The 26,389-nt window shown below is 32.5% G+C and overlaps 1 protein-coding gene across 5 annotated transcripts in view; it reads left to right on the plus strand.

Annotated features, from left to right (window-relative positions):
- The window catches only part of LOC130451778 (IQ motif and SEC7 domain-containing protein 1), a 158,723-nt gene that overhangs the window by 63,003 nt on the left and 69,331 nt on the right, over nt 1-26,389 (plus strand). For 2 of the 5 annotated variants that reach the window (XM_056791017.1, XM_056791020.1), the window contains exon 3: nt 4,946-5,223. The exons of 2 other annotated variants lie outside the window; for them this stretch is intronic. In XM_056791017.1, the coding sequence (XP_056646995.1) occupies nt 4,955-5,223 (269 nt within the window). In that variant the 5' untranslated portion in view covers nt 4,946-4,954. Of the gene's footprint in view, nt 1-4,933; nt 5,224-26,389 lie in introns of all 5 variants that reach the window. One more of the 5 variants, XM_056791018.1, reaches the window with a different exon arrangement.

Below are 26,389 nucleotides of genomic sequence, written 5' to 3' on the forward strand. Positions count from 1 at the left end.
CTATTCACACTAACATTATCGTGGGATTACAATTGATCCCATTTTTTTAATAGATCAAAAGTAATTCTATATTTTTTTGCAATTCGAATATTTCTATGGGTTTATAGAATACACATATTTGGTTTGAAAATATAATTGTAAAAGGTTATGATATTTGGGAACAAAAATAACTTTGCTTCGATGTTACATTAAAAAAACGCAACAAATGAACTAAGTCTGATAGAAAAGAAAAAATGTTTCTTCTTGTTAATACGATCATTAACTATATCATCTTCACTCCTAGCAAAACAAATGGATTATAAAATTAATGACAAAACAATTTTTGTAGTCACTTTACAGTAATATCGAAATAAGAAAAATAATGTACTTACATATTCTTTGCGTGAAGTACAGGTGACTTTTTGTGTTGGATAGATTTTGCAGATTGTGTTATGACATCCTGAGCAAATGATAGAATATTTGGAATCTTTTGTTCTTGGACATAAGTAGCACCTACGCCTTACCGAAGTAACTTTTTGCATTGGTTGTTCTTCACTAGACATTGCGTTCTTCCATACCACACGTTGTCAAGTATTGCATTGACATTGCTATAAAATTTTGCAGGTTGCAACTTGTTGCCGATCCATAACAAAGTGGAAAGGAGGCAACTATTCGTCGATCTCAAGCATTTCCTCAAATATTTTTGACTTTTTCTGAAGTAGTTTTGGAATGGCCAAACGAAAAAACTGTATCGTTGATAGAAGGTTACCGATATAACAAACAAAAAACAGGAATAAGTTTTAGTTATCTTAGAAACTCTTTGTAAAAATATGGAAGTGATATTACAACTTAAAAAAATAGGTTTCGTTTTGCAAACGAATGTCTATTTTTTTCCAGCTTTTTCTTCTTCTACCTCGTCAGACATGTGATGAAGTTCTAAACTATATTTTGATTGAGTGGGTCCAAGTGAAGATTGTTGGAGTGAGTATAATTCACACATTCAACACCATCAGTGAAAAATGCGGCTCTGTTATGTTCTCTCTTAATTTCAATATAATAATAGATATTTATCAACTCAATTTTATCTTCTCCTCTTGTCTTCATCAAAGAGTAATAATCGTTTTCAGAAACTGAAAGTAGAAAAGGACGGTACCAAAAATTCCCACTTAGTTGACGAATCATTTGATTAGATTTTTGGAAACTTTATGGATAATATGTACACCTCAGGCGGACATGTACCTTGGATTACAAATAAAAAAATTGATACTTGGATTTTAATAGAAAGTTCAGGATATTGCCCAATCATAATTTTGGAAATATATTTTTCCAAAACATGAACCTACTTAGTTGAGAGAGGCGTCGTTTTGAACAATGATTCCACACTTGTGCCTGATGACATTCCTAAAAACGACTTATATTCTTGTATGACATACTTTCGGTCATCTGCACCTTGGGTAAAAAACGATTTTGAATCCATGAATTCATTTTCATGTTTGTATTCTGTTCCTCGGGAAAATACATCTCAAAATATGCGCGCCTTACAGTGAGATACTGGACCAATTCTTTAAATATATCATATTTAAACATTTTGCTATCGCTGAAAAGCTCATTGAGTGACGTAAGGCTTTTTATTTCTTTCTTACCAAAATCCAACAACTATTTGTTTTAAGGCAGTAATTTTGTTATAGGCATGGAACACTGTTCTCTATACATTGTAATGATATATTCAATCCGTTCAATTTTTAAAGATATCCGCCATTAAAGACACTGTTTTATGTTTGCTGCCATAATCTTCACACAATAATGAGAACAATCAGGTTTGCAGCGGTCGTGATTAGATGAAATTTATCATTTTCACCGCTTCGGCGAGAACTAATTTTAGATTTGGCGGCATTTTCTTCGTCACAAGTGCGTGTCTATGCAGGATACAATGGCTGTAACTACAATTAGGCGCTTTATTTTTTTTTCGTGACACTGCTCTGCTGTTCTGTCAGTCATCATCTTGACTCCATCTGTACAAATGTGTCGATGCAATCGTTCCAAGTGAGATTGTCTTCTTCGAAAAATATGTTTAATTTATCAAAAATTTCATCTCCGGTAGTGTTCAAAGGCAGCGATGACCACATAAGCATGACTTTTCAACAGTTATATGGATCTCACAATAACGTGCGCAGTGACGCGGGGTAGGAGGCGTTACTCGCCGAGAGAAATAGAACGATTTGGATCTACTCGACTAAATTGCAACAATTAAGAAAAATATCGATGTTGATAGTCAGAGGTGATATAATTTTTTTTTCTGAAGTCTCGCAGTGGCCCCACAGAGGCTTCGCGGAGCACAATTTAAGTATGGCTGGCTCAGACTATAAAGACGATTAATGCACGGGTTTCCACCGGTAGTTCTTTGATTTTACTCATTTTAAAACTTACTGAATTTGCGAGAACGATAACAATCCGTATACGAACTTCACAAAAAGATGTCTTGGTCCAAAGAGTATAAATCAGATATTGTACAAATTCATTAGACACTACCAGAACGTAGAACTTCTACTCTACTTGTGTTGAGAGATAGGAATTTTTCATGTCTACAGAAAAATTATTATTCATTGGGTTCTGCTACTGTTTTAATTGGCCTTGAATCTGGAGAAGGTACTTGATGTTCAAAAATGTTTCTAGTTTCTAGAGTTTCTAGAACATTATTTAAACAAATATTTGTCTTATATCACTATCCGATCTCATGCTAACTTCTGACCACCAACCTTATATAAGTTAATATGTTTTTCATTATTGTACACATATAACTACTAACATTGTTATTACCTATATGTATCAATAACTCGTGCTAATAGATATAGTTATGGCATGCGTTACGCTGATTACAAGAATCCACAGTGCTACTAATTGAATAGGTTCATAATTTTTTGCATTTTCATTTTAATTTTTCTAATTATAATAATAATAATAGGATAAAAATCTACAGTACAATAAAGTTTGGTAATTTTTTGCTTTATTTAAAAAAGTAGCAAAAACCCGTTCCTCAGGTGAGGGTTAGTAGTTGAAATTGTACAAGTTCTTTTCGCACTCCAGTATTTATCACACGACTTATTACACTTATTAACTTGTAACTGGCATACATTTCAAGAGAACTCACATCTTAATAGAATACTCTCGAACTCCAAAAACTACTGTTTTTCTTCATTTTACATATCTAATCCATGTAAAGTCGAAAATTTGGTATCTCTTCTAGTTTCCAAGTAGAATATTCTAGCATTTTCCCATATATTTGTTGTGTCCTTTTTGGTGTATAATCGATCATTGTTGTCAAAAATTCGGTATCTATGCTAGTTTCCTATAGTACAGTAGTCAACTAACTCCTTTACTGGGATTTCGCAATAATTCTAGAACTTTGTAGAGTTTATCAAAGAAATCATCAGTTTGCTTTTAATAACTCTCAATTTTGTTATGTGGACAATATATTTATAAGCCATTAAGTAAATGAGAAAAATTTAAAGCATTCTTAGAAACTGCCCTAAATCATATGAAAATTGCAAAAAAATTGGACGATCTCGGAACATACATGAATTTTCTAAAAGAACAGTCACATTACAGAAAAGGAGGGTTTACATAGGGTCACGGCAGAAGCGGCTTTGAATCCTAGTGATTTTGCTTTAAAAATTGAATAAATACAGGTGTTATAGCTAGCGTAATAGCAGCAAATTCCATTATTCGAAAATTGAAAAAACACCTCTAATGTTATTGCTATTCAAAAAGAAAAACGATTCCGGTTTGCCCGCGAACCGAAGGCCCGCGAAATTATTATTATATTATTAAATTATTTCCACAAGTTGTTAAAACAAAGTTATCTTGTTGTTAACTATAATAGTAATGTAATTGTTGAGAACAGTTTCATATTATGGTACAATTTCGTCATGAACTCTTTATTAGCCACAAAACAGGTGTTTCCACTTTTTTACTCCTTTTATATGTATACCGTGGCTATTTCAACATTATAAAGCCCGGATCCATAGAGCAAAGATAGTAAAAGAATGGATTCGATGCCAGAGTGTCAATATTGAGTGAGCTTTTTATTTTCTTGACCTGAATATTATAGAATATATATGGGGATTGCCTCTTGTGAATTGTACAAGTCGGGCAGAGAATATGAAACAAGAGAATTAAAAAACTTGGCCGAAACTCCTTACCAAATCGTATATTTGAAACAACATAAAAAATAAAATGGTGTGTAACCAATTCAGGTGAGCCATTATTGAGTTGTACTTTAGCCAAAACTACAACGAAAAAATGAAAATATTGTAATCACACTTTTTCAGTTAAAGAAAAAGAATGGATAGATGGAAAAAATAAACAGTATCAAAATTATCATTCAACAGTAAATAAAAAATATTCTGATGATCTATCCTTCTTATTAACTACTTCATAAATTTGGAACATCTGGTACATATAGATCAAACGTGCTAAAATTTAAATTGTTACTAATATTGCTAATTGTCGATTGTTGATCAAGAATGTAAACTTTTTATTTTTTATGGAGTTACCCAATTATTTCATTGTACCTTCAGATTTGTTTGCAGAAGTTCTTGAAATCGAGTGTACTATTATGTATTAATGGTATATATTATAATGGTATTAAAATAATCGTGTTTTGTTGGTGTTACAAATTATTTGAATCATTTGTCTATCGATGATGTTATTCGTTGTAATTATTCATTAGTACATTACTCATCGTTGAAACTATAATTATAAATATATATGTATCAAACTCTTTTTAGTTTTTAAAGCCAATAAAACTGACTGGTCCAGCCGGATTTGCGAAAAAACTTTTTTTTAATAATTTCTATTGCGATTATTTTGCACAGCAATTTTGAGTTGTGTATGTACGTCAAATATCTCTGGTAAAACCAGTCATTTTTATCCTAGTACAAAGTATTATTACTAGATTATCACCTAGGATTCAGCAATGCGAGGCTCGAATTCATCGTCAACATCAGTGAATTACCGTTACCAACCTGGTAGATACTCTAGTCTTAGTCCTTTAAGAAGTCCCAGTGTTACTTCCGTGAGCGATGTTTGCGATAAAACCGTCGTCAGGATCAGAAGAACTGGTCTTCAACAAGAAAGAATACGAGTTGTGTGCACCACTCGCCGACAACATGTCAGCAGACTGGTTACTGTTTCAGACGCATGCCATTCATTACCTGCTTTACGGAAACATATTACAGTTATCAGGTTAGAAAGTCTAATATACACACAGAAAAGTTATTTTTGATTGATATATTTATTTTTATTAAATTAATGATATCAATTAAAGGTATACTGTTGTCTGAGTTTTTATTTGGTTGTGGTGTAAGACGATAGCAGGCATTGAATTATTCTGAATACAAACAAAAAATGATAAATGTTCCCAAAGCAAAACAAAATCAATGAAAAAATACATGTTGTTCATATTATGAATTTATCAAAAAAATAAAGTGAAATGTGAAAACTCGTGTACGGTTGCTTGAACCATGGATTTTTATAAAAAAATTGATTACAAAAGAACTTTTGTTTTTTGTCATGCTCAAACTGAGAAAAGAGTTTATAAAACTTCACGTAAATTTTTGTCTTCTCTTGATTTCGGATTATGAAACTAACTTTTCGGCTTCTTACTGGTAGTTGAGTATGTTATGCGTACATGTTTTGTCTGTTATAGGATCGCATCAGCCGAATGTATTGAATATGTATAAATTATACATAACAACAACAAACAGAAAATAATTTTTTATACACAAAATTGATAACCTTTGATAGATTAAGTGTAAAAACCAAAAATAACTTTTGAAGTTACGTCATCAAGTCATTTCTTTTATCAGTGTTAATAACGCATTTTAATTTTATTTTTGACGCGCACGTTAATTTTGTGCAAAAACTAAAATATACATTTAGAAGATAATAATCTTGTAATGATTTTTGAATTGTTGATGATATTTTCCTTAGGTGTGAAATGTGTAATATTGTCTTTATAACATCAGGATATTTCAAATCATTTTTTACGTAATGTTCTTTTAAAAGTTTAATAAAACCGATTTTTTCACTCAGCATTAACGGAGCTCTATCACTTGCAATGCTAACAAGTTAATTAAGAGGCATATCAAAAGTTTTTATTAGAAATCTAATGCATTTTTATTAACCACACCGTGGTTGACTCTTGAAATGCTACTAAATTCAATAATTTTTTAACATCGAAGTTAGGTGAAACAAAACGTATGAAAAATGCCAATACGGTACAAAAAATATTCATTTTATTGTTTATTCTATAAGTTCTTGATATGAAATAATGTCATAAAGTAAAATATCTTATTAAAAGTGAAAAATAATATCTAATAAATATTTAATTGAAAATTTCAAAATATTGATTGATGATCACGAGGTTATCGTTGCCGGCAACGTAGCGTGTGCTGTTATAATACTGATTTTATTTATTAGTTACGTATAAATGAAACATTTTTCTAAGTAATAAAAATAAAGTGAATAAACCTTTCATAGGTTAAGTTTTTACATTATTACATAATCAAAAAATTGAAAGTATAATAAAATGAATTACTATAAAATATTAAAATAAGTTAAACTCACTTAAATTAAAATGATCCTAACAACAAAAATAATTACATCTCGCAGGATCGTCAAAACGACCAACACTTCCAAAACATTTTTGTTGTAGTATATTCGAATTTCTTGCTATCATAAAAAAACTTGTGTGTTCTAGTTGTGGTATTTTTACATATTGGCACAAAATACGATTTATTTTTCAGATTAATCACAGTTCAATATATAATGCTTATTTTAGAATGAACGTGAGAATAACTGTTGTATTTACTTCGTTTCATATGTTCAGTGATTATTTCATACTTATGACGTCGCGCAATATAGCGGCCTTACTGAAATGTTTAAAATACCTACAAAATTTTTGAATTTTCATGAATTTTTTTCCATATAAATATTGATCAAAGAATTGATACAAAATTTTAATAAATGTTGTATATAATCTATCCCAACTATTTTTTTCTCAAGCTATACAAGTACCCTATTGCGGATGATCTGTGATATCTGTCGATTCGTCAATGGTTAAGCTGAATGCCATACAGTTGTTCAATAGATGTACTACAGTTATGCCTCGTTTGTTTGTATGTCTCGAGATTGGAATTTGCGAAACAACTTTATAGAGTGCTGCATTATTTGGATCTAAATAGATATTCCAAGTTTTTTTAATAAACCCTCCCTTTTCGAACGGGCGTTTTGCACGAGCAATATTCCAGGCAATAACAAAACTGGCTTTAACCACATTATTAGCTTGTTTGGTAAAGGTCATCAAAGTAGATTGTTGTTTATTTACATTTGATTTTGAGGAAACAAGTTCATGTTAATTTAGAACTTAGCACTGATTAGAAACCAGAAGATAATTGTTTTTATAATGTCGACGGCTTTGTAATGTTTGACCGTAGAATAACAAATAACTGATAATGCTTTTTCGTTACTGTCAATAAAAAAGGAATTCTCCTCCCCCTGGTCATTAAAAATCTCTATTTTCTTTCTTTTATTTTCGTTTTTTACGTCATATTCTTAAATGGACTAGGAATAAACAAATTTAGTAAATACAAGTTTTGTGTTCTTAAACACTAATAACACGTATTACCCACAACAAAACAAATTTGGTTAACTTACTCACATCATTCTTAACTTACGTTCATATTTGTCGTCAGTAATTTCAAAGACATCTTGAAAAAAATACTAAACGATAATAATTCCTTAAATATAATAGTACAAAAATGTGGAGGCACATTTTTCAAGAGCCACAGATAATTTTTCAACGAGCCGCAGGTTAGCCCCTTCTGATATATGCCGTCACGGACCTAAAAGATCTGTATACCACACAACGTTTATTTTTTTGTTTCAATGGTATTGTTTCCGATGAAATTTTTAGACGGTTTAATTTTTGCCTACACCTCCAACAATTAACGTTAAATTTAAACCAATTTACACAACATCTCCATATCATCTGCCTAAACTTTTTTCTCTAATGAACTAACCAGTTAACTAAAAATCAGCAGTAATTGTGTTAGTCTCAACAGTGTTCTCGATAGTAAGCATATTATTCTTATTTTCTATTTTAATCATTTTATATTTTTTTGTTCCAAATTTTCCTTGGAATCAACCAAGAAAAGAGGTGATTCGTTGTGTGGAGTAGGTAGATTGAGACCACGGAATCAGATCTCTTCTCAAAAATGGACGAATAACCATCCTATTCCCACCTTTCTCTTGATAATGGCTCCAAAGCGGGAGCCGAAATGTCGAGAATTTTCAAAATTCCAACGCGCGAATTTCCTACATTCATTTCTATTATTCCTGTTATAACTTTATCTCACATTTTTCTTGGTGTACGTTTCTCTATTTTTTTCCAATTTTCGCTTTCCATATTCTTTTAACAGGTCGTTCTTCATTCATTATCACCAGTTTAGTTGTATTTCCTCTATATAATCTAATGTAGGTTGTATATTTAGGTCTTTTCTTATATCTATGTTTTTTATTTTTTTTTGTCACTCCTTGCACTTTTTTTTTGGTGTTTCATTTCTGTAGCTTGAATTTTACTTTTTTGTCGTTCTGTCAATACCCAAGATTCACATCCGAATGTTAGCATTGGTCTATATATTGTTTTGAATATCATTAGTTTGGTGTGTCTGGATATTTCATCTTCATTTATGAATTTAATGTTCATGGCGTAATATAGTTTATTGGTTTTTGCAATTCTGTTATTCATATCTGCATCTTCGTCTATTATTGTTCCTACGTATTGGTATTGTAGTGGTAGACAGCCAGTTAAGGGGACTAGCTCGTTAGCTGATTGCATTAATACACAAGGATCATAACATATTACAGCGACCTGATTAACTCGAATCAGTTTCAGATCCTGATCAGGTTAACCCAATCCTAGTTTCCGAAAAATCCTAAAGAGATCGTTACAAGAAGATGGAGATTTGTTACGTATCCTGACAGAATTTCTTATATTCTAAAGTCTACGGTGTTTCGAAATTTGAGGAAATTTAACTGTCATTTTAGAAATATTTCCGGTTCTGAATGAAAAATGACATCCACAAATGAAGAAAATGAACTTATTCTGAGTGTACCCAAAAAACCTAAAAATTCCTTTCCTTGTAATAAATAACAATATTGGTAAGAAACCCATCCGGATTGGATGGGAGAAGGTTATACTTCATATCTACAAAAGCTTAACGTTTGGTGTGGAATAGTTGAAGGAATAATAATGGAACCCATTTTTAGGAGAGAAAAATTAGTTTGTGATCGTTATCTATAACTTTTACGAGATAGTATAAAATTTATTCGTTGGCTTCTCAATCGCATTAATCATTCACAGTTATCAGAAGAAATTTGGTTTCAGCACGGTGGTGTCCCACTTTATTATGTTGCTAGAGTTAGACAATACCTGAACACTATTTCCGAAGATATAAGTGCGCCGAAGAGGTCATATTGAGTGGCCGCAAGGTTGCCGCATTTGTCACTTTTAAATGGTATACAAAATATTTAAAAAAAAATTATTCACAATCGAGCAAGCAATTCAGTTTTCAAAAATATCGAGAAAAGTTTCGTGTTCATGTATAGTACAAATAATATGATTCAAAAGACATTAGCCGTTGAATTTCACATTTATTGGTTTTCAATATATAACTATTTCATGTAGGTTCGAAACTACTTCAGGTTTATTTCAGACAACTGGTAATAAATTTAGTAAAAATATATCAATTTGGTGGAAGTAGTGGTCATTCATACTTTAAGGCATTACTTTCTTGTAATCAAAATATTTTAAACTTCTGAAAAATTAGAAATTTGCTAGAATCGTGATATTACAGGACCTAAAGTCATTTAAATTATTAACGGTAGTCCACTTGTTTGACAGTCGAATATATTGATAACAAGCATCTAACAACACTGCATGTGTGATAAAAGTTTAATATACAGGAATTATAAAGTGGTTGAAATATATTAACTATACTGAATAAATTTATAAATATCAATAGCCCGTGGTCCAAAAGAAATGCTTATAATAGATAGTTAATTTATTCATTCGTAAAAGATTAACTTTGGTAAAATACTGTAAATTAGCAGTTCTCCAACAATGCCGGCTTACAAAAAAAGTTTATATTTGTATATATTTCCGAGTTTAATTATAAACAAGTCAATTGAGAAATTTTCATTGATGAGATAAATAATGGTCGCTGTAAATGAGTAATATTGAGAAATTTTTTTTTTAATTTTTTAAATGTATCTTTTTCTAAGTTGTAACAACGCATATAAACTATTGAATTGAAACTCCAAATGTTGAGTTTGAGTTTAACAGTCTTGAACAAATTTATAAATCTTTATAAAACATAGTTTCATTGGTTAGTGTACTAGCAATTTCCAAAAATTAACGTTTCGTACTATATTCAAAATTGTCGAAACACGGATAGGCGTAGCTCTTTGTCCCTCGTTATGAAGTGAAGTTTTGTGAAGTTGAAATTTAAAAGGTAGATGCATACCCAGAGCTTTAGATTTAGATTTTAGTGTAGAATGCATGTGTAACATTATAATGAGTATAAGTGTCATCGTTATTAAGTAATTAGATTTAGATTTAGATTAAAGACCAATGTCAGTTCTTTTATCGATGGGAAAAACGCATTTTCAGTTATTTTCGCGCGCGTCAATTTAGAATTAGAAACAACTTAGACTTATGTATATTAGAGATAAGAACTGGAACTTCAACTGTTGTCCAGTTTTACCTTCGGTAGTCGTTAGGGTTAGAAGACGTTTAGAATCGACACTGAGATTTTATTGAACTTAAAAAATGCTGTTGGAGGTCGACAACAAAATAATATTTTCAAAAATTTGGAACATGATAATAAAACTGAAGTGACTACTGAACCACAATAAGTAATCAATGAAATAAGAAAAATATTTGAAGAAAAACGTAATAGGTCGATTTGCATGTTACATCCCACTGATCTGGCAATATCAACTGTACGTTCGATATTTATACTTTCAATTCAACAAATTGTCTTTCAAAACGATTTCAGGCCAAATATTTTTCCAACAGGCGATTAATGCCGAACACTTTAACCTTATATAATGTTACATTATTTAATTGATTTGTGATAATATTTTGTTTCAATATGAATTTATATCATAATTATATTACAATAATTAGAACGTCACTATTTTTTGCTTACAACCATGTAAATACAAAAAACCCTGGAAAAAAAAATATGGAAATATCAAATTTGTGTATTAGTAACTCAAAGAGTTACATTCAATATTAAAACTAATACAAAAAAAAAAGAAAATAATTATAAGAAACTATAACAAGAACGTTTAGCATACGTTTTCATAACATGAATTACACAATGCTGTAACATGTTCCAATCACAAATATTTTGCACATATTTGGCAGTAATACTTAGTTTTCCTATTTTTCCGCCAATCACATACAGCACAGCGACCTTGAACTCCGGGAATTCGGGTTGGTATTTCTTGTTCTGCTGGCAATCGACATATCTCCCTAAGTCTCATTCTTGGTAGATTACTAGACACAGCCAGTACTTTTTGGTAGTATTTACTAGTAACATTGATAGTTGCAGTAAAAATTCTCTACGTGTTGTCTTAGATTCATCATATAAAGATGTGTAACCTACAAAAGAGTTTATCCCTGCTACATTCAACAAACTGAAAAAAGGCACCATGGGCCATCGTCTTGTAGTACGAGCACAATTATATTGCGTGTATAATTAGTCCACCGCATCTACTCCGCTTTTCATCTGATTATAATCTATAATCATCTCAGGTTTATTTGAGACAGGCTCAATGTCATCTCCATGATGCATTGTAGAGATAAGTAAGACGTTCCGATGTTTTTTGGAATATGAGAAACTAAAGTAATTCCATCATAAAAATCAAATGTCGAAGAACCAATGCACCTACCATTGCTTTGTACAAATTATATTGGCAACTGTTTTTTATTGAGACTATCAGCTAGTGGAATACTACAAAACCAATTATCTACAGTAACATTTCTATTGGTACCATAAATGTGTTCACAAAGTCTTTCTACTACTGCTTGCGTATCTGTACTCACTTTCCAACGTAAACTTCCAAGTGGCTATTATAAAATTGCTTGGCATCAGAAATAGCAAAAATTTTTAAGCCATATTTATTTGGCTTACTAGGAATATATTGCCTAAAACAACATTTGCCTCGAAAAGCCTTAAGTTTTTCATCTATGGTGACGTAAGAAGAATGAGAATAACATTGTTTGATATTGTTGTTGAATCTATCTAGAATCGTTCGTATTGGAGCCAGTTTATCTATTTCGTATCTTTCTTGTCTGGTATGAATATTATCAAATCGAAGACAGCGCAAGAGAAACAGAAATCTTACCCTATTCATTACAAGCCTGAAAGATTCAACACCAGTGCCGTCTGCTCCCCAGAGATCTCCTAAATTCATGTGATTTGCTTTTCTTACACCAGCCAGATAAAGAAGGCCAATTCGAGCTTTGATTTCAGTCGGGTTTGTAGGCTTTACATCTCTTTCTCTGTTATATTTATTTCCAACATTATCAATTTTTAGATTTATACATTCCACAACTAAACCAACATTTCGTCATCGAACATGCACTACCAAATACCCAAAGGTGTTGTTTTAGACGTATAGAATTGTTTGACAGTTGACAATCGTACATATTTATTCGCGGTACGTGTTCTTACATTTTTCGGTGGACAGTGTTTTTTCCACTTTGTTATTTTATCTCTACCTATAAAGTACGGGTTTCTCCTCAAACTATCATCATTTCCCTCTATTTGTTCATCTTCAAACTCTTGTTCATTATCACTAGATTCAGATCTCTCTTCTATATGATCAATTTCATTTTATTCATCCTCATCATCTTCGTTGTCATACGTCTCTTCCTCATATAATCTCAATAATCTTTCTTGTTCCTTCTCGTAGTCCATATCTATAAAATATAATATATATAAATAAGGAAGAAAAAGTTGAACAACTTCATCACTTACCGATTAAAATTTACCAAATCTTATAGGAAAGTACAAAAATGTGTACACAACAGTCGCGCCCGGTGTACTAGCCCGCGTTCTCTAATAACGAAGTTACAATGTTGTGTCTTACTCTCAGCAAACGTACTTCGCCGGTAGTTGATTCTCTAATGAAGAGGTTTGAGCGGTACCACATTGAAGGTGAAGATTTTTTAGACCAAAATTTTACTGGTGACAAAACATGGGTGGCCTACGTCACACCAAAATCGAAACAACAATCCATGGAATGGCGACATTCATCATCAACCAAAAAAGTGAAGTTTAAGCAAACAATTTCTGCCTGGAAAATCATGTGCACAGTTTTTTGGGACAGAAAAGGAGTATTGCTAGTGGAGTTTCGGCCTCGTAGTGAGACAATCAATGCAGCGTCTTATTGTGAGACATTGAACAATCTGCATCGTGTAATCCAGAACAAAAGACGTATCAAGTTGAGTAAGGGTATCGTTTTGCTGCATGTGGCTAATTGGAATAAAGATTTCATCAAATATTTTCAATGGGAAACTCTAGATCATCCTCCCTACAGCCCTGATCTGGCGCCCAGCGACTACCACTTGTTCCTCCACTTTAAGAAACACCTGGGCGGTCAGCGTCTTCAAGACGATAACGAAGTCAAAACAGTTGTTAGACAGTGGTTAACAAGTCAGGCGGCAGAATTTTATGAGGAGGGTATTCAAAAACTGGTGCCACGTTATAACAAGTGCCTCAATATTCACGGAAATTATGTAGAAAAGTAGATTAAGGTACAGGCTTTCATGTAAAAATAAAATTATCGCGATATCTTTGCACTTCTTTTTTTAATTCCAAAACGGTACTTACTTAAAAAATATGCCTCGTATATGGAGCGACAGTACCAAATTTCCACTTAAATCCAAGTTACTAGAATTTCCTTACAGGACTGGTCTGACACACCGTGCGCGAGTGATGGAAGGTTAATTTTGAACAGATATGAATATTAACTCCACACTTTTTAAAATAGAGAAACTTTTCACATTTCATGTAATTTAATATCTAGATGACATTAAAATTTTCCATTTGACACAATGTGCATGTATCGCGATATTTATTGTGTCCTCGCGTTATATGGGAAAAACATGTGTTATAAGAGGAACATGAAATAAAAATGGAAATTCAAAGTTTTGTATTATCTTACAAATAAAAGAGCATTTTTCTCTTGACACAAATCACTTGCGTATTTATGTATCTAGTTCATAATAATTGTTAATAGTACAGTTGAGTTATTTACTGTTTTTAATGATTATGTTAGGTACTGTTAACACTAAGAAATATACTCGCACATTATATACCATACCATGAAAATAAACCGCCTTGCGTATATAAGAAGTACCTGTAAATTGCATACAAGTGCATCTTAAGTACCTAAACTGACAACCCACATTTGGTATCTTTCTTGTTAATAGATGTTTTTAGATTTCTTAGAGTTAATGGAATATTTATGTTTGCCTTCATAATGTAATTAAAAGCGAACTTGGTGCTTAGAACATTATACTTTTAATCCATCTAAGTAACAACAAACTGCGATCCTAGTTACAATAATTAACATTTTTTTACATGTATAATTGAAAACTTAATTGCTTCAAACTGAACTGTAATCTTGTGAAAATTAGTGATTACCACCTAATGAATTCTGTTTTCTCGGTAGTTTCACATCATTAACGGTTCCACTCCATACTTTTCAGAGGAATTTTCGTGTTAACATAGTACTAGAACTGCCATGGTTCTGATTTCTTCTAAATAAACGTTACAGTCATAATATTCTTTAGTGTAGATTATGAACTGTACCTAATTTCTACTATTAAGCTACAAGTACTGATAAATCGGTATGCAAGTAGTTTTAATTCAATCAAAAATATTTCTAATGTGTTGAGTAGTGATGAGCAAAATAAAACCAAGATGGAAAACGTGTTCGTCTTATCCTTGCAGTGTCATGAATGGCCTAATATGTATTGGTCTTCCACGATCCCAGAGTATGTCTGTCCTGTATGGTTTAGCTCAGCTTATGTTAGATAGGTAGATGAAACGTGCAGAATTGTAATTGAAAATCTACTCTATTTGAATGACTTAACTACAATTTTCTTTTCCATGAGATACAACGGCGAACAATGAAAGTTGAACAAAAATGCATCCGTGACATGGGCACGCATCACACAAACAAATCCATGAAAAGCTTTCTAAAAGTATCAAACGAATTTACAACTACCGAGGAAAATCTTGGGGAGCTAAGGACTCTACCACCGGACATGAATGTTGAGATCGGAAGTCGATAGATCCAGGGCTAATATAGTAAGATTATGTAGAGAAAAAAACATCAAGTTTGATTGTGGAGAAGATAAGACTGTTAAGCATATGATCAGTCTCGTACTGACGTAGAATCTGGGTTCGCTTGTCATATATCTATAACACACTCTTTTTTTTATCACGATCCTCATATACATATATTTTTAACTAGTGCTATATTTTATATAGAACTGTATATCTTCTTGTGTGCAAAATGTAACGATCGTTCCATGTACATAGACTATTACAGTAGTGATCTCAATTAATATGTACAATTCATTAACCAAATAATCAACTAAGACGTAGTGATCGTTGATTTAAAATTAGATAAAAGACTACTTGTGTTGTAGTGATAAAGTACTTAATGCCTTATGTAAAATTTCTGTACGAGAGTTGAAACTTAAGTTTTGATTTATGGCAACACTTATAGGAATATATCAAATCTGGCATTACCATCATAAAGTTTCACATTTTTAAAAGGCGATCGTATTCAGAACGTGTTGTCATCCGAGTGCTATTTGAGTTGTTTACAGATACTTAAAACAATTATCTTGCCGATGTGCCGATCAACTCGCTTAGACTTTTGCTGATTAAGCAACATCTTGAACCACTGTGCTTCGTTAATTTTCCAAATTTCTACATAGTTGCACTTTGCTACAGAATGAATTTCGTGAAGGTCGTCCAAAATCGGCTGAAACCAGAAAACATCGATGCTATGCGTAAACTGATATTACATACGGTGAGATTGAGACATACCTGAGCATTAGTTTCACTCGCATACATTCAATATAGCATGAATATTTGGTTGTCAAACCTGAAACTGAACAACAATCGACTGTATAAATCTTTCGAGACAATCCAAATCACACATAAGTTGTTCGCGCACGAAATACTTCAAACTAAATGGTCACCCATTTATTCGGAATAACTTGACATGTCGCCACCGTTCTATTAGAGCAACATAGAACGGTCAATTCTAAATACACCACCATTTGTTTGTCAGAAGTGCTCGAAAAAATCAGGGAAACCAATCGAAGAAGACGAATCATTCTCCACCATGAAAATGTGAACTCTCACACATCAGTTCAAATAAAAACTTTTATTTCGACTTAATAGTCGAAACATGGATTTGATGGGTCATGCGCTTTAAGAATATTTGTAAAAACCATAAATCCATATCCAATTATAAATATTTGATTTTCTACCTCAGAACTTAGAAAGAGAGATAAATGCTTTATTGTCAAACATTTTTTTACAATTTGTAGACAAAAGCTTTTAAAAAAACTAAGAAACATACAAATAACTAAATAAAGGCATTTTTTTGCATTGTAAAGTATTCAGCCCTTAACTAATTCTGAACGTGAAGTATGTAGCTAAAGTTCGTGCTCCGCGTTCGTAAGTGGATAGTTGTGCAATAATCTTTCTGAAATTGGAAAGGCGTGCTTATGAATTGGGCAAACGGATTCAAAGATGAATAAGTAAGGAATAGTCAATATTTTGAATCTTTTAAAGAAGTCCCGGCAGTGAACACTGCTGTTTGAATAAATATCTAACAGTTTTTTTTGTAGTTTGAAGATTCGTTCAAATTGAATCGCACCAAATGTACCCCAGAAGGGAACGGCATATCGGAGATGCGACTCAATGAAGGCATAATAAACTGTTATAGAGGTGGATACGTTCAGTTCTTTGCGCAAAACAGGCAGAACTGATTTTTTTATATAAAGCGGTAATATGTAACTCCCATTTTAAAGAATTGTCTACAACAAGCCCTAAGAATTTTATAGATTCTTCGATGTCAATAATGGGTGTAATGTATTTTCATATCATAAAACTTCAGTCTTAGAAACGTTGAGACACAGAAGATTAGAATCGCACTACATTAGCATCAGAGAGATATGAAAGTAGATCATGAGTAGGAGTTAGAGAAAGGCGGAAAGATCTGTTTCACTGATAACTATACAAGATCAAGTTTAGTAAAACAACACATTTAGATCGAAAACTAGGACGTCCATAAGTCTAATCAAAACAAAACTAACATTCAATAGGCAAAGACAACGCACGAAATGTGAACACATGACCTTCTCCTACGACTGCTACTACTGTACTTATGTAGCAACCCTCGTATTATACTTTGCGTAACAGTTCAAAGACACTACTTTACTGGTTCATTTTATTATATTATTGATACTTTGCTAATAAGCGAAACCTGATATAACAAGCGTAATTATGCAATAAATAATTTGAAATCTTGCAGTAGAAACTCTACTTATTGGTGTCGAAAAATGAATTTACAGAATGTCCCCATGACCGGTAATTGAAGACAAGAAAGATAGTAGTATATTAATATGATCAAAATTTCACTTTTCCAATTCAAATTTTGAATCCAGCAGAAAAATGGATTTATGTAAATATGGCGTTAAGTGTACAGTAACTTTTATTATTATGATAACTTTGTCCCGCTATCCAAATACCTTAAAAGTAATCAGAAAAATAAGTTATAGTTTGAAAAAACCAAAAAGCATCTTTTAGTAATAACTAAATTTAAAAGTTGAAAAAATTCTTGATGTTTTCGTCGATGAGAAAATTAATGGACTATTATTAAAGCGTGAGGTGCTTTCTATGATATTTTCAAACTAACTCTATGTTTCGGATTGAAACTAGTGAAAAAACGAATGACATCGAGTCCTAAATTTCGATTTCACCATTTTGAACAAGTTAGGTAAAAGGGGAAATGGAGAATAGAGGAAAGGACAAACGTACTGAGTAATTTTCGTTAACGAAAAATCAATTCGGACAACCCAGCATAGTAATCGAACCTAAGATCTATTGGTTACGTGCTAGAAGCTTCACCAGTTAAACTATCCTAGAGACACGTATCGCATTCATATTTTAGTCACCTACATAGAGACCCACAGAGAAACATTAACGTCCATCACACCGTAGAAAGCCATTTCAAGCTTAGTGGTCATCCATAAATTACGTAAGACTTTTAGGAGGGGGAGGGGTTCAATGTTTTCTTACGATTTCTTACAAAGGGGGGTGGGGTGTGTAAGTCCATCTTACGTAAAGTTAAATTTTTTTTGAATTTCAATTATTACATTTATCGACTAAATCTTCGAGCTTTCATTCATTATTAGATAAAAAACTAAGAATATTTAATCATATACAATAAATAGAAGTTGACAGATTCGAATCATTTTGCATTTATAAAAGATATGTATAAAAATTATGTAAGATAAGGAAGGGGGGTAGGGGTCACAGAAAATCTTACGATACCTTACAGGGGGGAGGGGAGGGGTCGAAAATTTATCGAAAAAGTCGTACGTAATTTATGGATGACCCCTTATTTAAAAAACGGGAAAAGAAAGAAATAATGGAAAGGAAATCCTACTCAGTAATCGAATAAATCATTCGGACACTCCAGGGACTGAGAATGAGACTCTGATCTATTGGTTACAAAATACAAAGTCAATTTACAAATTTCATACATAGCACCTCAGGCTTTTAAATAATGACATTTATTTTCTCATCAGAAATTTTATTCTTTAGTATAACTTACTATATAATATAATGTTTCTCAATGTTTTTAAACTGTATTTCATTTCCTTCCTTTGAGGAAAATGAGGAAAACTCAAAATTGTACTTAAAAAAATTGCCTAGTCTATAAAAGTTATTTCCATTCGTTTGAAATTTTGACGTATATATATATATATATATATATATATATATATATATATATATATATATATATATTTATATATACAGTGCTTTTCAGATAAAAGTATCCACCTTTAATAACTTTTGTAATACTGGTATTTAGAAAAAATCCAAAAACACGTCAATTTATGTTGGAAGGGGCAAGTGTTATGGCTTATTTAAACTTACTGGAAAAGCCACCCCCTCACCCCTAGCAGCATCCCCTTTATTTTTTTAAATTACTTTTTATATTTTTTATGTAAAATTTGGATACTCCTCTTTGAGCTGATTTCAAAAATGTATAATATTTGTAGGTTAAAGTGGTTAGTTTATAAGATAAACAATTTCTCTTTTAAGAGCACAAATTTTACTTATTATTTATTTTCACCTTATTTGCCTGCACTAAAATGGGTTGTACAACAGTTCAAACTTTTTAATCTTTTTAACTGTGCTATTTATTCTACTTAAAAAATCCTAACAACAAAAAACTCTACTTTTTATTAAAGTTTGACATTGTCAACTAGAATTTGTAGTCACTATTGATAGTGTAATTTGATACATTATTTATTTTGTTTCTCTGAAATGGTTTACTCTTTGCTAGAAAGAATTGAAATTGTAGGTTTATACTACCAAAATAATAATTGTGCAAGAGCTGCTGCTAGAATATTTAACGAATTACATGACGGAAGACATGCAACTCATAAGTATGTAATTCAACTGATGGAGAAATTTACCACAACAGGGTCTGTTTGCAATAAAGTGCATAAGCGAGAGGGACTCGTAAATAACGAAGCAATCCAAGTGGCAATTTTAGGGCAAGTCAGCTTAGAGGCTCAACAACCCCAATCGTTGTCAACAATAAGTAGAGCGATCGGTGTTTCATCTTCTACAGTTTTCCGAGTTCTACATAAATTCAAGTACCACCCATACAAAGTTAAGTTGGTGCACGAGTTGAATGAAGATGATTTTGATCGTCGTCTAGAGTTTTGCGAATCAATGACGCAAATTATCAATAACAATCCACAATTGTTAAACAATATTTGCTTTTCTGATGAATGGTCATGGTCATTAAATGGCTTAGTAAGTAGGCATAATTGTAGATATTGGGCTGAAAGTGATCCACATATTATGCGTGAATTCCATACACAACATCCCCAAAAGTTAAACGTTTGGTGTGGTATCCTAGGTGACCACATTGTCGGACCTTTCTTCATCAACGGAAATTTAAATGGTGAATCATATCTTGAGTTACTCAGGGAACGGGTTGACCCACGTATTACAACAATAATAGAAAATTATGATAACCTTTCCGAAGATTTACTGGTATTTCAACAAGACGGAGCTCCCCCACACTATGCTATGCCTGTCCGAAAATTTTTAAATGAAACCTTCCCTGCTCGTTGGATAGGTAGAAGGGGGCAGATGATGGAGTGGCCACCTAGGTCACCGGATTTAACACCCCTAGACTTCTTTTTATGGGGGTATTTAAAAACAAAAGTTTATGCTACCCAACCAGAATCTCTGGATGATTTACGAGAGAGGATAGAAAATGAATGTCGACAATTAAATCCAGCCGTATTAAGCAATGTCAGAGAGGCATTTCAAAATAGATTATACCATTGTATGGAAGTGAATGGTACTCAATTTGAACACTTATTGTAACTTGTAACTGTAACTTGTAACTGTAATAAATAGCACAGTTAACAAGATTAAAGAGTTTGAACTGTTGTTCAACCCATTTTAGTACAGGCAAATGAGGTGAAAGTAAATAATAAGTAAAATTTGTGCTCTTAAAAGAAAAATTGTTTATCTCATAAACTAACAACTTTAACCTACAAGTATTATACATTTTTGAAATCAGCTCAAAGAGGAGTATCCAAATTTTACATAAAAAATATGACAAGTAATTTAAAAAAATAAAGGGGATGCTGCTAGGGGTGAGGGGGTGGCTTTTCCAGTAAGTTTAAATAAGCCATAATGCTTGCCCCTTCCAACATAAATTGACGTGTTTTTGGATTTTTTCTAAATACCAGTATTACAAAAGTTATTAAAGGTGGATACTTTTATCTGAAAAGCACTGTATATATATTATACATATCAGCAGCTACTCAATTAAGAATTGAATACGCGCTAAGAAACTTAATTTATTAGTTTTCTATCGCTTTATTCAAATGTTCAAAAGGTCGAAAATCTTTACGAGGCCTGGCTATTAAATAACGAGACTGCGCGCCTACCTAGAGGGCGCCCTAGACGGGTGGGGTAAAAAACAATTAGTGCGTTGGGTATCAAGATATCTTGTTTTTGGCACGTCCCAAAACACGTTTCCATCACTATTATAGTGTTTGTGCAGTAGCGGTTTGAAACAAACGTGTTTTTTTCTCGTGCCGAAAACTATCTGTGACGAAAAACAGGAGCAACGTATCAATCTCAAATTTCTCGTCAAATTGAAAAAACTCCGACTGAGTACTATAAATTGTTGCAATTGTAAACGCTTTATTGAAGGCCGAGAGAGCACTGAAGATGACCAGCGCCCAAGTCGCCCGGGGACTGTTTCAACTCCGGAAACAGTGACCAAAATCAACTAAATTGTACGTGCAGATCGTCGAATGAGTATCCGGATTATTGCCGAGGCTGTAAACGCCGATAAACAAACGGTTAGAAAAATTTTACTCTAGGAATTACAAATGACAAAAGTCTGTGCGAAGTTGGTGCTACAAAATTTGACTCCTGACCAAAAGCTCTTGTGTCAGTGGGTCTGCTCAGATTTCCTTGATAGGTAAAAAAAATATCTGCTTTGGAAAGGAACCGATGTGAGTCGATGTAAGCGGTAAAGCAAAAAACGGCAGACCTCCTAAAGGCACTCACCAAAGAAGACTTCAAGCACTGCTTCGATCAATGGAAAAAACGTATGTGAAGGTGTGTGGCGAGGGGAAGGGAGTAAATTGAAGGGGAGCAGTCAAATGTAGAAACATTTTTATAATAAAATCCTTTTTCGTAACCAATCTCTTTATTTAATAATCAGATCTCGTCCAATTTACGCAGAAAGAAACAAAAGGAACACACATAAATTTAAGAATATAAGTTTTTGCTAACAAACATAAAAATATAATTGTTGTTATTACTGGATGATGATACCTTTGTTATAGAAACAGCCAATGTAAGAAATTCGGGTTAGTAGCCGTCGAAAACTCAGGTTACGAACGTCTTTTATAGCAGGCAGTTTATTTACATTGTTACATTATTTTTGAATAATTTCTAGGAAGGTCTATTTATTTATTTGTTTTGCTTCTTTATTTTTTAGAAGCTCTGAGAATTCTTTTGAGATGTATCTTAAAAAAGTTGCCCAAACGCCTTCTATATTTTTTTGAGTGATTATAAATAATAATAAGTTGATTTTATAGGAGGCAAAATACATTTGTGATTGTGACAACAGTATATTAACCAAACATTTCCAATCCATTTTCATTTCCAAATTGTAATTGCAATAACATTTTTAATATCTTATTTTGGGAAAAGCACATAACCGTCTCTAAAAAGGATTAAGAATACTTCGTGTATGATTTATGGCTCAACAAATCTCAAACTTTGCGTGATTACAGCAAATCTGTAAATCTTGATAAAGCAAAAAAAGCCATATGTGCAACTTCTTCTTTACAATTTTTTTATGAAAGAAAAATAATCAGAAAAAAAAATCACACGGCAGTTATTCAGCACAACTAATTTAAAAAAAATCTTTACCAAAAAAAACATGCTTTTTTCTCTTTGCACAAAAGTTTTTATGTTGTTATTTTAATGTTGAGTAATTATTCTATTTTTTACTGGGATGTTTTGAACGTGTTAAGTTTTAAAATATTCCAGACAATAACCAACTGCTATACCAAAACAATTTTAAGTTGTGTGTTTTTTTTACCGTTGCTTTGCTCTGCTTTTATTTTAATATTGAAGTTGTTCGATTTTATAGAGTATTTATTTATATTAAACGTTCAACAGCAAAGTGCAATGTTTGAGTAGTAGTATTAAATGCAATTTCTTGATAACAAATAAACCATACTATAAACATGCGATCTGGCAGCCCCATGTTTAATTGGCAAGACCTTGCAAAATCTTGCTTTAACGGAAACAAAGCAAAAGTATATTATTTCTATACAAACCATTGACAATCGAAATGTATTTTAATGTACTTTCATATGCTCTTGAACCAGCAAGCAGAAACAATGTCTCTGTTTGAAGAGAACGAAATTTAAAGTGTGTTTTGTTATAACTAAAAACATCTTATCATCGAGACGGACAAAGTATAGAGAATTAATTCTAGCGATTTTTTCATTGAAATGAATATCTTAGTCTTTATTTTCATCAACATAATTGAAGAACTTGTATAGACGCTATTCGCATATTACACTGTTAGTTTTAAAATGTTCGTACGGATTTATTTATAGGCAAAAAAATTTCAGCTATAGAACTGAAATTTTTGTATTGTTGAACAAAACGTCTAACCTTATAAAAAAATTAAATGAACCCTAAGAGTTAGAGATAATAATCACCGTTTTTGAGGAATTCAGCCCATAAATTTTGCTTCTCTTTTGATACTCGTATATTCTCTTCCCCCTTTAATTCGATGTGTTAAAATAGCTGGAATTCGTTAAAATCGTACGTTGTCTCTATTACCTTCTCTACCACAGCCAACAACCACACAATAGTAGACATTTTATAGACAGAATGAAAATAATCGTTTTCATGTAAATAACGTAATGTTTGTCCCTCCAAGTCAATATGGCGTCTGGTTGTGACGTCCTCCCGAAATGACCCATTTTTTGCATCAGTCTATATTTAAACTGATTTAATCTACTAATGGAATTCCTCTATACTTTTTACATTTAACCTTATCGCCTTTCTTACAAAACTAAATTTTTATACATACATCTTTTATTAATGTTTTGTATTGGAGTTAATTTTTTATATATTCATAGGACATCATGTATAGTGAAATTAAATACGTTTCTGTAATATTGTCTAAAAGATAAATTAAGTATCTTGATATGAATATTAGATGTACTTTCCCCTTCAGCTTGTAGAGTTTATTGACATTACGCCCAGGCATGAAATCAAATATTATGGCAAGTTAAAGCAAAGTTCACCTTTGACTGCGTGGATGCTTCATTTATTATTCGTAATAATAAAATATTATAGACCGATAAGGAAACCTTTTATAAATAGTTTCGAATCCCCAACGAAATTCGCTGTTTTCTATGAAATTATTAGAATCATTTAAGATAGTGTAAATTTTTGACAAAAATGAGACAAAAGGCAGTCTTGAGTAGAATAAAATTACAATTTAACTCACGCGTTGCTACAGGTAATTTTTAGTTCTTTTTAAAGTATGCCAATGAAGTCATGCGCACGAAAGTCGGGAAGGTAAATATGGAATTCGATCAATTAACAGAAAATTGACCAGTTAAATTTTTTGTTATAATTTCATATTTAAAACAAAAAGGAGAATATAAATCAAAAGAATTATATAAAATTAAGTCACATTTTTACCTATTAGTTCACCTCGCATGTCTTAGTGTCACAGGGTCTATGCGCTCGGCCCCAACTAAGGGACTTGAAATTCTACTAGACTTCCACATTTTGAACCTCAAGATACAATTCGAATCCATAATGACAGCATATATGCTGAATATCTTCAATCCTTTTAGGCAGGAGCAAATGGCCATGCGAAAATCTAGACGTAGGCTGCAGGTGAATTTGGTGTGAATTAGATGAACGGTGATCAAATGGCGACTGACAACAATAAGGGTTTGAAGACATATCACTAACACATAACAGTTGACTGGTGAGTCTACGCCCGTAATATACGTACATACAGCAAACCTACCATACAATTCATAACGAATAAGACAGTGTGGTTTATGACTTTGCTCTTTTGTAAAAGAGTCCTACAAAAACAGGTGAGTGATGCCAGTGAGGTCCAGATCGTTTGGGTGCCAGGTCCCTTGAGCTACAAAGGCAACGACGACGCTAATTCGCTCGCCAGATCGGAACCAACAAACCCACCAATAGATCCAGAACACATTCTGGGTGTAGGAAAAAGCGTTGCTAATCCATCTCTCAATAGTCTACATGTCTCCTCGAAGATGGATGAAAACACCTGGTATGAAACAAGCTAAGGTACATATAGAGGGGCCTTCTGCATGCATCACCTAAGATGCCATTTCCAGTCTAGGAATTACGAATGATCCGGAATACCGCTGGGATATGGGGAAGGAAGATACTGCAGATCATGTCATTGGTAAAAGCCCAGTACGCACACGAGCAACACTTGTGCAAACTTCACAAATTACCTGGTGCCTGATAAGTTTTTCAATGGATATCGGCGTTTGGTAGTTTTATGTGAGGCACGACGGGCCTATCAGATGACCTATATGCGCAACAGTAGCAGTGTTTCGACATGGTGAAGACGTACTTTAAGTCGATTTAGTAAATATCAATTATGCCAAGTTAGTTCCCAAAAAACTCAGGAAAACTTGCGTGAAGGGGTTATCTTCCATAAGGATAAAGGACCCAGTCACAGTTCCGCCTTTGCAACAGCCCTCATAGTTAAGACAGTCTTTGAATTAGTAGTGATAATCCCTAAACCAGCCATTACGTGCTGTAAATCAATGGTTCGCCGAGGTTGAATCATCTTCCTTTCGAGACCTAGATGAGAAATGCTAGAATACCGATGGAAAAAAGGTGTGAACCTTGCTGAATACTATTGAAAAATTAAAATATAGTTGTTTATTATACGTCGGTCAGGGGCGCAGCAAAGGATTCAGGCTTCGTATTATGAAGTTTTTCAAAAAACACCGACTTCATTGATAAAACAATAAATGTTCATATCCTCTCGATTCAATAAGTTATTGCTAATTTTTACTTAGAATTACTGTTAATAAATGTCTTGTTACTTATTTATTTCATCTTAAAAATAATGCAAAGAAATTAAAGGTCAACGAGATTGGATTAAAAATGGCAACAACAGTAGTGGCTAGATACGCGTGACCTAACAGCAACCTTGTAACATAATCATAATAAACCAGCTCGACAAGATTTTATTTTATTGTTAGCTGGCTTATCAAGTTAGTAGAAATCGACGTTACAATATCTCTATTGTAATAATAAAGTAGTGAAGGAACGATCAAGGAGCCCTTTCAACTTAAAAAACAGATAAAAATGTGCAAAAAGTGGACATACCATCAAACAAATTATTTAGGAAGTACTGGAATGTTTGT

The sequence above is a fragment of the Diorhabda sublineata genome, chromosome X, assembly GCF_026230105.1.
Source record: "Diorhabda sublineata isolate icDioSubl1.1 chromosome X, icDioSubl1.1, whole genome shotgun sequence".
Taxonomy (NCBI): Eukaryota; Metazoa; Arthropoda; class Insecta; order Coleoptera; family Chrysomelidae; genus Diorhabda; species Diorhabda sublineata.